This window comes from Hipposideros armiger, unplaced genomic scaffold (assembly GCF_001890085.2).
Source record: "Hipposideros armiger isolate ML-2016 unplaced genomic scaffold, ASM189008v1 scaffold_82, whole genome shotgun sequence".
NCBI lineage: Eukaryota > Metazoa > Chordata > Mammalia > Chiroptera > Hipposideridae > Hipposideros > Hipposideros armiger.
In genome coordinates, this window is record NW_017731432.1 from 4,132,673 (window position 1) to 4,149,240 (window position 16,568).

Here is a 16,568-nt window from a genome sequence, read left to right on the forward strand (position 1 = left end):
GTGAGTCGCTGGCGACGGCGTGAGCTGCAGTCCCTGTGGCAGTGGGTTGCCATGGGCTACCGTGTGTAGTCAGCAGCCAGCGTGAGCGGCCAGCAGCCGCAGTGAGCGGCCGTCCAGAAGCCGGCGACTGATCTGCCTCGCCAGGGAAGAGCGCAATGATGGTGTCAACTTGGGCCAGTGAAGCAGCGTCCTCCACAACTAGACTGAAGAACAGGACGACAGCAACTCGTCTGTTCCCCTTCCCCCAATTCCCCAGCACTGTTCCCATCCCCCCAATGACCCAATAAAAAAAAAATCTTAAAAAAAAATAAATAAAATGATCATGTTTCGTATAGTGAAGTTGAAAGTGTGGCTTATCAGCTGCGAGTACAACAGCAGGGTTAATAGCTGAGCACACTCCACTGCAGTAACAGAGTGGAATCCTCTAGAGATGTTAGTGCAGGGGAACAATGGCCCTAAGTGACCAAACAGGACAGACATGGACAGGTCTTTGAATGTGTGACATTTCTTCCTCTGCCCCCTAAAGAGCTGGAGAGACTCTGGTGGTAGAAAAGAACATCATTGTTAGTTTTCCTTAGGCTCTTGTTTTCACAAGGTTACATACGAGATTCCTAATACTAAGAAGTACAATTTATTTAGAAATTAATTACAGATTTGGTTTACTTTTTTCTTCATAAAGGCTTTTGTTAAGTTGAGGTAAAATTCACATGACATAAAACTAACCATTTTAAAATGAACAATTTCAGTGGCATTTAATATATAGTCACTATGTTAGGTAACTACCACCTTTATCTTGCTCTAAAACATTTTCATTACCCTAAAAGGAATCTCTTACCATTAAGCATTTGTTCCCCATCCCTTCCCCTAAGCCCCTGGAAACCACCAATCTGCATTCTGTCTCTGTGGATTTACCTATTTCTGGATATTTCATATAAATGGAATCATATATGTGACCTTTTGTATCTGGCTTCTTTCATTTAGCATAATGTTTTTGAGGTTCATCTATGTGGCAGCATGTATCAGTACTTCATTCTCTGATAGCTGAATAATATCCCATTGTATAATCACAATTTGTCTGTCCATTCATCCGCTGATGGATACGTGGACTGTTTCCACCTTTTGGTTATTGTGAACAGTGCTGCTGTGAACATACATGTACATGTATTTGTTTGAGTGACTGTCTGCAGTTCCTTTGGGTATACACCTAGGAGTGGAATTGTCGGGTCATATGGTAATTCTGTTTAACCTTTTGAGGAATCATCAAACTGTTTTCAACAGCAGCTGAGCCATTTTTACATTCCCACCTGCAATGTATGAGGGTTCCAATGTCTCCACATCCTTGCCAACACTTGTTATGATCCTTTTTAAAATATATATAACCATCGTAGTAGATGTGGAGTGGTGGTCCCTCATTGTGGTTTTGATTTGCATTTCTCTAATGACTAAAGATGTTGAACATCTTTTCATGTGCTTGTTGGCCATTTATATTTCTTCCTTGGAAAAATATCTATTCAAGTCCTATGTCCATTTTTAAAATTGGGTTGTTTGTCTTTTTGCTCTTGAGTTGTAAGAGTTCTTTATATAATCTGGACACTGGAGTGGTTTTTCCCATTCTATAGGTTGTCTTTTCACTGTCTCGATAATGTCCTTTGTTGATTTACTTTTAAATTATTTAAGTTTTTCATTCATTCATTTACTTATTCGACAAGAGTGGGCACTGGGCTGGGCACTGAGTATATAGTGACAAATGAAATGCAGTCCTTGCCCTCCTAGAACTTTGTAACAGCAGTAATAATAGTAATAATAATAATAATATAATCGCTACAAGTGACTGATGATGACTATGTGTCAGGCTCTGTTCTAAGCTCTTTAATCATCTCATGTAATCCTCAAAACAACTCTGAGAAGTAGGTACTACTATCACCTCCAGTTTACAGATGAAGAAACTGAGGCACAGAGCAATTAAATAACTTATCAAAGATGATAAGTGGGAAAGTTGCAGGTCACACCCAGGCGGTCTGACTCCTGCACCCATGTCCTCGCCACCACACTATCCTGTCTCTCCAGTGTTATGAGAACAAGGCTTTTTTGTTTTGTTTTTACCAGTTTTGAGAAGCAGACAAAACCTGAGGCAGGACAACATCATTATTATTACAATAAAACCCTTTTTTTTTAAATGTTTTCTCAGCTCCCTGCCCTTCACAGGATCAAGCAAACACTACAAGGTCTTGTTTCCAGAACTGCTGTTTTTGCTCCCCAGAACCTTATGCCTTTGCTTTTCTCTTCTGAGCCCACACGGGCAGTTGTTTCAGCCCCTCCTGCTGGGTAAGAGGCCACCTGTCCTGTGTCACTTCATTGAACAGCAGTCACCAGGCTCTGACACTCAAGGATAGTTCCACATAAAAATCTGCTGAATATATTTAAAAGATATGTCATTTCCCCAAAATTATATGAGTACTTCAACTGTGATACTTTAGCATTTATAAATTTCATTATACAGTCTTCCAGAGCCGGGCTTTCAGAAACCCCTCAGAAAAAACTTGTTTCTATTTTCCCCGTTTTCCTGGCCCTCAAAACCTCTGTGCCTGCCCAGGCTGTACTGTCTCCCCTTGTCCCCCTGGCACAGCGGTGCTCCACTCAGGTGTCAGGAGCAGGGCCAAGTGCCAGTGAGCAGGCTGGCCAGACTTGATGAGACCTGCCCAGAAGATCAGTGGAAGACACACCATAGTAATTCTTTTTTTTTTCCATTTTTATTATTTTTTTAAATCTTTTAATTATTTTTTATCATAGTAATTCTTGATTCAGCAATTCATATACCACCAGGGCACATAACATTAATTATTTTATTGCCTGGCTTTTTTTAAATGAAATAATGCATAAAATACATGTTTAATGTTTCAATATTGGGCTTTGAAAAGGATGTGGTGAAAGACGTGACGAAATACACAGGAATCAGAAACAGAATGTAATTGGTCAGGAAGTTGCCTTACACAGGTTTCCTCCTTCAACAGCACAACTTGTCAAACATACACTCTTACCCCCTTGGAAAAGGAAGTAAACCTGTGCATGGACATGCACTGAAGCGCACTTCTCACCTGTGGCCAGCAGATGGCAGTCTTGACGAAGTGAAGAAAAAGAACTGGAACGCTAGTTTTCCAAGGCTCTATCTAGGAGCAAAGAATTGTAAAACAAACCTCATCAGTGTTGAGTGCCTTTGAAATGGTTGCAAGGCACAGCCACAATTTGCAGGTGCAATCCCATTTCTAAGACTCTTTCTGCCAAAAGAATACCAAGTCTTTTGCTGCAGCTCCGACTCGTTTTCATTGATCCCCGGAGCAAATCATTTGTTCTGGGTTTCTTCATCTGTCAGACAGGTGGTGATCACTTCAACGAGCTTTCTTCCGGTGCTGATAGGCTGTGGGCTCTATGGCTCCTCTTTGCATTGGAGGAATCTTTCCTCTTACACTAAAGTTTTGAGTGTCAGTGGCCCGCTCCTTGCATCTGTTCTATTTACTGTTGCTTCAGTCAGCACTGGCACTGTAGCTGACACATACTCAGTCGATTGTCAAACGAATGAGCATGGCCCCTGCAGAGCTGCTTCTTGGCCTCCCTGGGTATGAACTCTTTTTTTTTTTAAGATTTTTTATTGGGGAATTGGGGGATGGGAACAGCGCTGGGGAATCAGGGAAGGGGAACAGACAAGTTGCTGTCGTTTTGTTCTTCAGTCTAGTTGTGGAGGACGTCGCTTCACTGGCCCAAGTTGGGGATCCGAACCGGGGCCCTCTGGCATCCCAAGCCAGTTCTTAACCAACGCGCCACTCGGCCGGCCCTGGGTATGAACTCTTAATGGCTCAAACCCTCCTGATCACACCCCCCTCCCTGAATACTCCGATCCCTTCCTTCCCAGACCCCAGTTCTGGCTGCCTCCCATCTCTCTGAAAACTGCTTCTCAGTCCTTTGTATCTTCCTATTCCTCCACCACTCCCCTAAGTGTTGGTTTCTTTTTCTCTCAGGATTCAACCCCAGGTCCTCTTCTATTTCTTTTCTTTCTGTGGTACCTCATCCAGTCCCGTGGTTTTAATTGCCATCTATAATGAGAGAAACAATAATGCATAACATTTATAAAGTATTTGCCTTAAGCTAAGGACTGCTGTAGCTCTTTACTCATTTAATCCTCACAAGGAGCTGATGAGGTGGGCACTATTATTATTCCCGTTTTGTAGATGATGGGCAGAGTGGTTGAGTGACCTCTTTACAGCTCAGACCTCTCTCCTGAGCTCCTGACCCTTGTTTCCATTTGCCTTCTCAACATCTCCCCTTGGATGTCACTGACCGTGTTCAGAATTGGACTCCTGATAGTCCAGCTCCAAACCTTTCATCCTCCAAGGTCCCAAACTCAGTGTAAAGCACCCAATCACCCAGGCTAGAAATGTGGGCAATTGTCATCTTTTCCTGCTTCCCACCTTCAACGAACTTCTAATAAGACCAATCATAACTCCTTAATATCATTCAAACCTGTCCCTCTTCTCCATTCTGTCTCCACTACTATAATTCATGTCTTTGTATTTCTCGCCTCTAAACTGATCTCCGGGCCAGCCGAGTGGCGCAATGGTTAAGAGCTGGCTTGGGACGCCAGAGGGCCCCGGTTCAGATCCTACATATGAGGGCCAGTGACGCTGCCCTCTACAGCTAAGATGCTGAACAACAGCTCAACCTGGAGCTGGGCTGCCATGAGTTGCTGGCGACGGCATAGGCTGCAACCCTGCTGCAGTGGGTTGCCATGGGCTACCTACGGTGTGTAGCCAGCAGCCAGCATGAGTGGCCAGCAGCTGCAGTGAGCAGCTGTCCAGAAGCTGGCGACTGATCTGCCTCACCCGGAAAGAGCGCAATGATGGTGCCAACTTGGGTCAGTGAAGCAACGTCCCCCACAACTAGACTGAAGAACAAAACGACAGCAACTTGTCTGTTCCCCCTTCCCCCAATTCCCCAGCACTGTTCCCATCCCCCAATTCCCCAATAAAAGTCTTTAAAAAAAAGAAAAATATGTCATGTAGGTTATCTAAAAATAAAATGCATTTAAACCAAAAAAAAAAAAGTAGTCTAACAAACTCTTCCAGAGATTAGAAAAAGAGAGACTCATTTTCTAAGGTTAAGCATGATCTTAATTTCAAAATCCATCAATAAGAGCATACAAAAGAGGAATTATACACCAATCTCACTCATAAACATAAATGCAAAAATTCTACACAAAATATTAGCAAATTGAATCGATCAGTATATAAAAAGGATATGTCATTTAGGAATGCATATATATATATATATATCATCTTGATAGAAAAAAGTTTGAAAAAAATGTAATCTCAACTTGGTAAGAGCTATCTACAAAAAAAAAATACTATAGCAAACGTCATTCTTTTTTTAAAGATTTTTATTGGGGAATTGGGGGGATGAGAACAGCGCTGGGGAATTGGGGAAGGGGTTACATACAAGTTGCTGTCGTTTGGGTCTTCAGTCTAGTTGTGGAGGACATTGCTCCACCAGCCCAAGTCGGCACCATCATTACGCTCCTCCCGGGCGAGGCAGATCAGTCGCCGGCTTCTGGAAGGCCGCTCACTGTGGCTGCTGGCCACTCACACTGGCTGCTGACTACACACGGTAGCCCATGGCAACCCACTGCCACAGGGGCTGCAGCCTACGCCGTCGCCCGTGACTCACGGCAGCCCAGCTCCAGGTCGAGCTGTTGTTCAGCATCTTAGCTGTAGAGGACGTGTCACTGGCCCTCATATGTAGGATCCGAACCGGGGCCCTCTGGCGTCCCAAGCCAGTTCTTACCCCTCGCGCCACTCGGCCGGCCCACAAACGTCATTCTTAATAGATGAAAACACAGAGAACCTACAACAGTTAAATCATCAAAACATCTCACTCCTTGAGAAATAAATGAAAATTTATTCTCTTTCATTATCCCTACGATAATAGAATTTCCTGTCGTCACCTTAATTATTATATTCCCAAGTATTTTATGCCCCTCAACTAATCGACTAATTAGTAACGGCCTAATTACCAACATTAAAAACTTCCTCTTGAGATCAGAAATAAGGCAAGCTCCCAAACATTCCTTTCCATGGAACTCTTTAAAGACATGGGATTTGAAGAGAAACCAGAGTACTACACTCGTCGACCTCTCTTTCCTTGATTGACTGCAACTCCCCAAGACTAGAAGAATCTATTACTGTGCTGCAGCCACTCTACCAGGAATGTGACATGGGTTTTTGGAAAAGACGTTCGTTAATCCAAGGAAATAGGGAAACATTTGGCTTTAAACCGAAATAGAGTCCTGAAGGCAGCGCCCCGCTGGTATGCTTTTCTCCGCAGGGATTTGGGAAGATTTGCCAACAGTGTGCCTCGGGTCAGCCAACTGACCCAAAACAACCTCTTCTAAAATGTCGTCTAACCCAGAGAGTGCTAGCAACCTTGACCCAAAACAACCTCTTCTAAAATGTCGTCTAACCCAGAGAGTGCTAGCAACCTTGACCCAAAACAACCTCTTCTAAAATGTCGTCTAACCCAGAGAGTGCTAGCAACCTTGACCCAAAACAACCTCTTCTAAAATGTCGTCTAACCCAGAGAGTGCTAGCAACCTTGCGTAACACTCGTCCAACCCACGGCGTGCGTTGCGGCACCGCGTGACCACAGAATTCCCAGCCAGAACAAAACATTTGTAACATACACTACGTAAAACTCTCACAAAATCCTTAGAAATTTTCAAAAACCTTTAAGTGTCTTTTTTTGGTAAACCACATATTGGGCCTTGCTAAAGCAAAGCCTCAAAAAATTTCACCACCAATCCTTGAAGTGCTGTCCTCCCTACTTGGGATGTGCTTAAAGGCAGAAGATGTTGTGTGTCGTCGAAGTGAGACGAGCCGATACAGACTTTGCTCATGCCCATCTTCCCAGATACCCGCCAGTCCCCCAACGCTTGCGGTGTCTTTGCACCTGCAGCCAAAAGCTTTTCTCCCATGGTAGAGAATTATCCCAAACATGTTCTTACTAGGTAAAATCTCCTGACAAGGGAATAAAACGTTAATTTTTGTTATACAAACAGATAACACTATTAATACAGAAATTCTGTGTCTACGATGCATTCTGGTATGCAAATGAGCTACTTAAGGAACCAAAAAGTCCCTAGATCCTGTTCCCCTAGGAGTAAATGGAGAAATAGGCTCTATTTGGCCCCTGTTCTAAGGACAGCACATTTCTAAGTGCTGTCCACCATGTAGCAAGCACACGTGTTTAGAGGAACATTTACCCCGGGTGTACCATGGTACGCCATTGCATTACTATCTCACCCTTCCGCCATCTCACCCTTCCGCCATTGCATTACTATCTCACCCTCTCTATGGTTCCTGTCTCATTACAAAAATATGCAATCCTCTCCATCTTTCCAGGCATTCTAACCCCTTTTACAGCACTTGTCACCATACTGCGTACCCGACTCAATAGGCATTCTGGAAATGGAGTCCTGAATTGCTGATTTGATAATAGACTGAGTGAATGCTGGAAGGAAGGAATGACGAAAATATCCACAGAAAATCTCTTCAATAAGTTCAAATCCCTCCTCCTTTACTAACCAAATCTTCCCTTCCTTTTGCTTCCATCTCTTCCTAGCTGTGGTGCCTTAAATAAGTGCTTTACCTCTCTGAGCCTCATTCCCTCAAATGTAAAATTGGTTGTGGTGAGCTTCAGTGGGATACTGTATGGAAAGCCCCTGAACCGAGGCAAAGAAGGGTTCAATAATGGTTCATCAGAAACAAGTTTCTCTAAACTGATGTCTACCTTACTTCCACCTCTTTCTCATTTTTTGCCACACATTCTCCCACCCACTTGCTCCATCTCCCTCTCACCCCTTGTCTTTCCCAGTCCTTGTTTTCCTTTGAAAACTCAGCCCTTCCCTCCTCCATGAATCCTTCTGGATTCCTCCAAGCTGAAGGTGGCCCCCTCTGTGGAGCCTTCAGCCCTGAAAACTACTAAGCCTTCTTGATGGGTGGGCTCGGCGCCCCTGCCCTCTAACCACAAGCTCCAGGAGAGCAGAACTGAGGTGTCCACAGCAGCACCACACCGTGCTCAGTGCTGGCCAATTAAAGGTCAGGAAAGGCCCATGAAGAGGATGCGAGTAAATAAAGGGAAGTGACTTGGTTCAAGGGGCTCTTTGCTACTTTGGTGGGAATGGGACTTCTCCATTGCCTCTGCCTTTCCCCAGCCATCGAGCTGATCAAGGACCTGGTCAACTACGACGTGTGCACAGCGCTGCTCAAGGGCCTCGTGGACCTGCTGATACCGTCTGTCATGGAGACCAGCAAACTGCAGCCCAAGATCCTCAATGGTAAGGATCGGCTGGGAAGGGTGGAGAGCATCCGGCGGGGGGAGGGGCCTCTGCCTCACAGCCGCCCCTTCACCAGACTCCACAGTCTTCCAGCTTACCGCCCACCTGCCTGTGTTTCTACAGCAGGCCGCGGCCGCCAAGGCCATCAGGTAAGCGGGCAGGGGGCAGTGGGTGGATGTAGCTAGTAGGCCCGGGAGTGTTCTGGTGGACGCCAGGGAGTCCCCAGGGGTTGCCGCAACCCAAATCCCCGGCCCAGGGTCCTGGCGCGCAGCAACACTACTCTAGCGGAGCAGATGCTACACCTGCGTGTGGTGCACAGCCTGATGGCCGCCATGGGCAACACGGACCACAGCAACAGCCAGCGGCAGGCTACCCTCACGCTGGAGGTGAGCGGGTAGTGGGCAGCAGCGGGGCGGCAGGCAGCAGGCATAGGCACCGCAGTTACACCGCCCGCCCGCCGCAGTACTTTGTGCAGATGTTCCCAGTGGTGGAGGAGCATGTGCGCAAGTCCATGGGAGAGGAACTCTACAAACTCTTCCTCGTAAGTGCTCCCAACCCTCCCCGCCACAGAGAGCAGCTGGCCCGGCAGAATGGTGTCTCCTCCACACCGTCGTCCCCCCCCCCACACACACACACACCCCCCACACACATTGGGCCATGGCCAGCCACAGGAGGATCTGTTCTGGCTTGGGCTCCTCCACCCAGCATCTTTTGGTTCCCTTTCCTGCTCCCTCCTACAACATCCCTCTACTCAAGCCCAACTCTTAAGTCCAGACTGCTCCAGCACCTCAGCCGGCTTTCCCTTGTTCCTGTCCTCAGAGCAACGCCGAGGACTTGTACATGAAAATAGATAGCATTCAGGCAGACATCTTGGCAGCCAACGAAGTCAATGTTACCAGAGGTAGGAGTGGGGAGTAAGAGGACCTGGAGCAGAGGTGCAGCCCGCACCCGGACTCAAACTTGCCTCCCTGTCTCCAGCATTAAACGTCAGTGGCCTCTCTAACAGCAACATGAGCTTTTACCTTGGCCCTCATGATCAGGAGCAGCTGGCCTACATCACACACACCCAGGAAGATATGGAAGGAAAGGAGTAACAGAGCCTCTGAGGCAGGCCAGGAAGGCCAAGGCTGTGTGGCAGAAAGCCCAGCAAGAGCCTGGCGTCCATCTCAGGGCGATTCCCCTTGGCCCTAGGTGGGAGGCTGGGGGTGAGGCTCGCCCAGTGGGGTGGAGGGAGACCTGTTCGCTGGGAGGAGTTCAATAAAGTCTTGCTATTTATCTGTTCTCTATGTGTGGAGGGGGGAGGGAGATCAAATGAGAGCAGGGCCCTAGGGGATCTAGTCTCCCACTACCTCTGAGCATGTCTCCTACTTCTCTTTCTCCCTCACTGGCTCCAGACACACTTGCTGTGTGTTTCCTAAAATTGACAAACAAGCTCTCACCTTAGGACTTTGTACTGACTTATCTGCTGAACAGTGAGAGAGGTTCTGTTATTAGAACCTCTTGTCCCAGCTATCTAGCTGCATGACTAGCTCCCTCACCTCCTTTCAACTCTACACAAAGTCACCTTCTCAGTGAAGGCTACTCTTTTTAAGTTGCAGCCCTCACTACCACTCCCTACACTATGGCCACCAGTCCCCCTTATGCTATTTTTTCCATAGTACTTATTTGTTTGTTTATTTATAGCTATATAGATACAGATATATAAATATGTAAAGAGAGAGAAAGAGATTTTTTTCTTTACTGATATATCCCAAACGCTGAGAACAATGCCTGGCATGCATGAATGAATGACGGAGGTATTGTGAAGGAATTGTCTCTCAAGTCAGAGGAAATGAAGTCAAATGGCGGTAATTCTCCAAGATGCCACAAGAGGGCACCACCGGCCCTGATGTTGTCTGTCTAAAGCAGCCCAGCCATCCCCCCAATTAATTTTTACCCTCATCTTTCCTCTATTTGGTCTGAGGGCTAAGGGTGGCGAGAAAAACTAACAAAATATAGTTATGTTTCCATAAAACTAAATGGATTTCCTATTTTTAAAAAGTGTCCGGACGCCAGAGGGTCCTGGTTCGGATCCCACATACGAGGGCCAGTAACACTGCCCTCTACAGCTAAGATGCTGAACAACAGCTCAACCTGGAGCTGGGCTGCCCTGAGTCGCTGGCCACCGCCTAGGCTGCAGCCCCTGCTGCAGTGGGCTGCCATGGGCTACGTGTGTAGCCAGCAGCCAGCATGAGCGGCCAGCAGCTGTAGTGAGCAGCCGTTCAGAAGCCGGAGACTGATCTGCCTCGCCCAGGAAGAGCGTAATGATGGTGCCAACTTGGGCCAGTGAAGCAAGGTCCTCCACAACTAGACTGAAGAACAAAAGGGCAGCTACTTGTCTGTTCCCCTTCCCCCAATTCCCCAGCGCTGTTCCCATCCCCCAATTCCCAATAAACATCTTTAAAAAAAAAAAGTGTCCTGTCCTTTGGGGTCAAGTCATTCTACTGTTTTTAGTCTTGAAATGGCCCTTCTTTTGTAGAACAATGGTAAAAAAAAAAAGAAAAATCAGTACCCCAGCAATTTTTTGGAAATTTTTTTTTAATTTTTTTTTTTTAAGATTTTTATTGGGGAATTGGGGGATGGGAACAGCGCTGGGGAATTGGGGGAAGGGGAACAGACAAGTAGCTGCCCTTTTGTTCTTCAGTCTAGTTGTGGAGGACGTCGCTTCACTGGCCCATGTTGGTATTATCGTTGCACTCTTCCCAGGTGAGGCAGTCGCTCGCCAGCCATTGGACGGTCGCTCACGGTGGCCCATGCTGGCTGCCAGCCACTCACAGTAGCTCATGGCAGCCCACTGCAGCAGGGGCTGCAGCCCACACCGTGGCCCTCAACTCATGGCAGCCCAGCTCCAGGTTGAGCTGTTGTTCACCATCTTAGCTGTAGAGGGTGCAGTGTCACTGGCCCTCATGTGGGATCCGAACTGGGGCCCTGCTGCTCAGAGCTGGCATCCCAAGCCAACTCTTAACCAACGTGCCATTCGGCCAGCCCCACAATTTTTTCTTTAATTAAATCTTAAGTATAATACAAAAATCTAAAACAACTATTTCTAAGTTTCTCTGTGTTTACTGAACTATTTGAAAGTTTTAGCTATCATGACATATCACTACTAAATACTTCATATTGTTTCTAATAAGAATAAGGACATTCTCGGGCTGGCTGAGTGCCGCATTGGTTGGGAGCTGGCTTGGGACGCCAGCTCTGAGCACCAAGGCACGGGTTCGGATCCCACACGAGGGCCAATGACACTGTCCTCTGCAGCTAAGATTGTGAATGGCTGCTTGACCTGGAGCTGGGCTGCCGTGGGTCGCCGGAGATGGCGTGGGCTGCTGGTAGCTGGCGTAAGCTCTATAGAGGCCAGCAACCGATCTGCCTCACCCAGGAAGAGCGCAATGATGATACCAACATGGGCCAGTGAAGCCAGGTACTCTACAACTAGACTGACGAACAAAGGGACAACAGCTTGTCTGTTTCCCTTCCCAGATTCCCCAACGCTGTTCCCCTCCTCCAATTCCCCAATAAAAAATCTTAAAAAAAAAAAAAAAAGAATAAGGACCTTCTCCTACATAACTACAATATCATTATTGTGGTAGTCTGAGTAATGACCTCTAAATATGTCCACATCCTATGTATGCAGTATGTGAATATGTTCAACCTTACATGGTAAAAGGGACTTTGGTGGGTGTAATTAAATAAAGGGTCTTGAGATGAGGAGATTATCCTAGATCATCCTGGTGAGCCCAAGGTAATCACAAGGTCCTTACAAGAGGAAGGCCTAAGGGGTCCAGAGTTACTACTAGAAGATAACACCACAGAAGAGGGTTGGAGTGATGCAAGGAAGGGGTCAGGAGCAAAGGAATGCAGGAAGCTTCTAGAAGCTAAAAAAGGCAAGGTAACAGACTCTGCCCTGAAGCCTCTAGAAAGAACGTAGCCCCAACAACGCCTTGATTTTGGACTTCTGACCTCCAGAACTGTAAGAGAATAAATTTATGTTGTTCTTTTTTAAAGATTTTATTGGGGAAGGGGAACAACCAAGTTGCTGTCCTTCAATCTTAGTTGTGGAGGGTGCAGCTAGCTCAGCTCCAAGTCCAGTTGCCATCCAACTGCCCGTCAGCAACTCATGGCTGCTCAGCTCAAGGTGCGTGTTCGATCTTAGTTGTGGGTGGGCATAGCCCACTATCCCATGTGGAAGTCGAACCAAAAACCTTGTTGCTGAGAGCGCACGCTCTAACCACTGAGCCATCCGGCCGCCTGTCTGCAGGTCAAGGCAGCTCAGCTCAAGGTGACATGTTCAATCTTAGTTGCTGGTGGGCATAGCCCACCATCCCATGGGGGAGTCGAACCTGCAACATTGTGGTTAGGAGCACTGCTCTCACCAGCTGAGCCATCCTGCTGCCTGTTGGCAGCTCGGCAACAGCTCAGCTGGGCGCAGCTCACTGGCCCATGTGGGAATCAAACTGGCGACCCTGTTGCTCAGAGCTCATGCTCTTAACCAACTGAGCCACTCAGCCGGCCCTATGTTGTTTTAAGTCACTATGTTTGTGGTTGTTACAGCATCAACAAGAAAACTAATACAATTACCAATTCAATATGATCTAAAATAGAGTACATATTAAATCTTCCACAATTATCCCAAAATGTACCTTCTGTTTTCTTCTTTCATTTTTATTTTTTTGTTTAAAATCCAGTTAAGGTTTGTAAATTGCATTTGATTGTCATGTAGCATAAGTTTATTTTTAAAGTTTGAATTTATAACAGTTACTTGCTGTCTTGATCCACTTTAAAATTTGGAATCACAGATAAACCTGAGAATTTTCTGTTTTAACAAATGATCCGGTTCTAGTTTTAAGGCTAAATTATTTCTTCAGGAAAAAAACATTTATAAATATGTTATATAAATAGCAACCAATTATATTTCAAGTTTTTTTAAAAGCAAAGTTACACAAGTGCAATACTTGGAGCCAGAACCTCAGAGAGGTGGGCTTTGAAAAATGTGAATAGATATGCCCAAGCTTGAACTTTAAAAGTTTTAATCAAGGCCTCGACAAAAACAAGTTAACCAGGTATTCTATAGGTAGCCAACATCTATTGGACGATTGCTCCGATTGCTTGGTTCCAGGCACAGGACGCAGTTCAAGTTAATGCCTGGTGGTCTCTAACGTGTGAACGTAACAAATTCAAAGCCTTAGGGATGACGTGTATCCGCCATCTCTGTGAATGTTCTTGAATTTCTTATAGCTGTGTGGCTGCTAGGGAGCAAGGCTGCGGTTAGCAGCCCTCCGTGAGCTGGCCCCTTCTTCCCCGAACCTCCCGAATGAGGGCGCTTGTCTTTTTTTTTTCTCTACTGGGGTCAGCATTTGCCTCTCCAAGAACACACAATTCTTGATGCACAACCCAAAGCACGCCAGAAACACATTTTTCTAAAGATCACCTAGTAGGCAGGGATATATCGCTGCCCACGGTGAGCAACCTTCAAGCGTAGTAGTCCAGTCAGTTCCTTGAAAAAGTAGGGAAAACCCACGCTTTCTTCGTCCGTTTATCCCGCCTACTCAAAAAACAACCATTGTTTTTTTCTTCAAATGGACGCATGGTGCATAGCGGTCAGACACAACAGCAAACGTCCAACGACAAAAAAACAGGGCAGTAAGGATTATGCGTCATACTCACGCTTTATACTTACAGATTTAGAAACTCCAGAAAATACATACGTATGTGTAATGAACTAGATCAGACAAAATTATAAAAGCTACTACTACGCTTACAAAAAAACTAACGCACGCTTAAAAATATTTTAGTCATGTAGCTGCAAAATCTGTTTTTTTCGACATTTTTATTAGCCTTGCGAGCGCAAGGCCTCAAAAAATTAGGCATAAACTCAGAATTGTTCCTCTCCACGGAAATCTTTAGTAAAAGGCGAAAGATTTATGCGATCTGAAGAGAAACCAGAGTATGATTTTTGGCACGTCGCGCACAGTCCTCGGGTCACTATAAGTCCTAGATCACCAATGGTAATTATTTCCTCAGAAGAGCTAGTGGCTTTATGCCTTTGGTTCAGACAATCCTATGAAAGTAATTTCGTTTTAAGGGGGAAAAAAGTCGAAATAAAAAGAAAAATAAAGCCGTTCTAAAGATGGAATGATCCTATGTGCAATGCATTGTGGGTATGTAGATGTAGCTGAGTCACCAATCTGGTTTCCGGAAATATTTTAAATAGCTCATAGTTTTTCGCGCGCTTAACCTAGGGCCACCACCCGGGGGCAGAACAGAAACCAGATTGGCAGGAAAATAGAAGCCTGGTCCAACCAGAAAGTCTCACTTATATATGGCACTCCAAGTTAAAATTGCTATTGAATTTTTAAAAAAAATAAAAAAATTTTTAATTGAATTTTTAAAAAAATCTTGAAAATAATTGTCTTCACAGGTTCATTCAACAAAAATGTATTGAGCACTGTGTCAAATCCTGCGCTACGCCTAGGAGACAGGTATATGTAATGAGCACTGATAACAGAATGTTCAGTGACACATGGGCCGAACATGAAAGGATCCATAGAAGCAGGGTAGCAAGGGCATTCTAAGCAGGGTGAAGCCCAAGTAGGGAAAGGGCAAGGGGCTAAGTGGCAGGGAACAGATTTTAATGGGCCTTCAATGCCAAGGTAAAAGCTTGGATTTATCTTGACAGCAATGGAGAACCACTGAAAAACTTTAAAGGAAAATCTGATCAGATTAGTGTTTTAAAGCAGCATCAGCATCACTTGGTGTTATTCATGTTATAAGTTGAATAGTGTCCCCCCAAAATATTAGTATGTTGAAGTCCTAACAGCTCAATACCTCAAAATGTGACTTTATTTGGAAATAGGGTCATTACAGATGTAATTAGTTAAGATGAGACCTCCAGAACTATTCAACAATAAATTTCTGTTGTGCAAGCCAACCAGTTTGTGGTGCCTGTTATGGTACCCTAGAAAATAAACCTACCGTGTTTTCCCGAAAATGAGACCTAGTCAGAGACTAATCCGTATTCCTCCAGGATATGGAGGGCACGCATCCCTCACATGAGGGTTTTATGACCTGTTTCAGGGAGAATTTTCCACAAACTTCTCCAGCTTAAAATATTCAGTATGCCAAGGTGTCATATTTTGGCACCTAAAATCATGCTACAGCTTATTTTCTGGCTAGGTCTTATTTTCAGGGAAACAGGGTAACACATTTGGGTACTTGTTAGAAATGCAAATGATTGGGCCCCACTCTAACCTATTGAATCAGACATCTGGGGTGGGACCCAAGTATGTGAGTTTCAATAATCCTCAGGTGATTCTGATGCAGGCTAAACTGAGAACCACTGGACACCCATTCTGGCTAAAGTATGGAGACCATATGGTAAGCAAGAAGTTTGGGAGATGTGGGGGAGGAAAAATAATTTTCCTTCTACCCTTTAGGTTCTTCTGGCTGGTCTAACAATCAAATTGACATAAGACAGATCAACAGGAGAAAAATAATCAAATTATTACATATGTACATAAAGGGGTTCCATAAGAATATGGGACTCTGAGGACAAATGGAGCAGTTAGGGCTTATCTACCATCCTAAGCTAAGGAGAATGGGAGTTGTGGTTTCAGACTTCAAAGGGGAGAGAGGCAATTTACATGAAGATATAAAAGCAAATGTTTGGTAAATAAATGTTTACTGGGCCATCTTTAATAGTGGGACACAGAGAGGACTTTGCTAGGTTCCTCCCTGTCTATCACACACTAGTTAGTATTAAACTATAGTTATCTATGATAGCTTTCTTCCTAGAGCAGGTTCTCTATTTAAATTCTTTGAGCAGTTAGGGGGAAGGTCAAAGGTTTTCCCTGAGTCTTTCATTTCTTAAATATAACCAGCTTAAAGTAATCAATATCCAAAAAAGGCATATTTGGGGGTGGCAGCCTCTGCTCCCCCTCGAGACAATTTAGGACACTGAACAGTAAAGCCAGAGAGAAATAAATGGTGGCCTGGACCAGGGGATAGCCTGGATTTGCCTAAAGAAAGAGTATAAAGTAAGGAGAGAAAACCATCTAGGATAGTTTCTCTAGAGAACAGTGGCCTGAAAGGAGGCCTGCAGCAGAAGGAGCTTGTGACATTGGAAGGACCGGAGGAGGGCTGGCCGAGTGGC

The 16,568-nt window shown here is 45.2% G+C and overlaps 1 protein-coding gene across 7 annotated transcripts in view; it reads left to right on the forward strand.

The window, feature by feature from the left end:
- The window catches only part of ARMH1 (armadillo like helical domain containing 1), a 42,100-nt gene extending 32,445 nt beyond the window's left edge, over positions 1-9,655 (forward strand). For 5 of the 7 annotated variants that reach the window (XR_002124163.1, XR_002124162.1, XR_002124164.1 and 2 more), the window contains 5 exons: positions 8,258-8,380; positions 8,457-8,529; positions 8,637-8,766; positions 8,844-9,281; positions 9,359-9,451. Coding sequence is in view for 2 of the 7 variants with exons in the window: in XM_019643731.1 (XP_019499276.1) it covers positions 8,258-8,380; positions 8,457-8,529; positions 8,637-8,766; positions 8,844-9,224 (707 nt within the window). In the remaining 5 variants the exon portion in view is untranslated. Of the gene's footprint in view, positions 1-8,257; positions 8,381-8,456; positions 8,530-8,636; positions 8,767-8,843; positions 9,306-9,358 lie in introns of those variants that run through there. The other 2 variants (XM_019643732.1, XM_019643731.1) reach the window with 2 other exon arrangements.
- Positions 9,656-16,568: the final 6,913 nt, after the last annotated feature.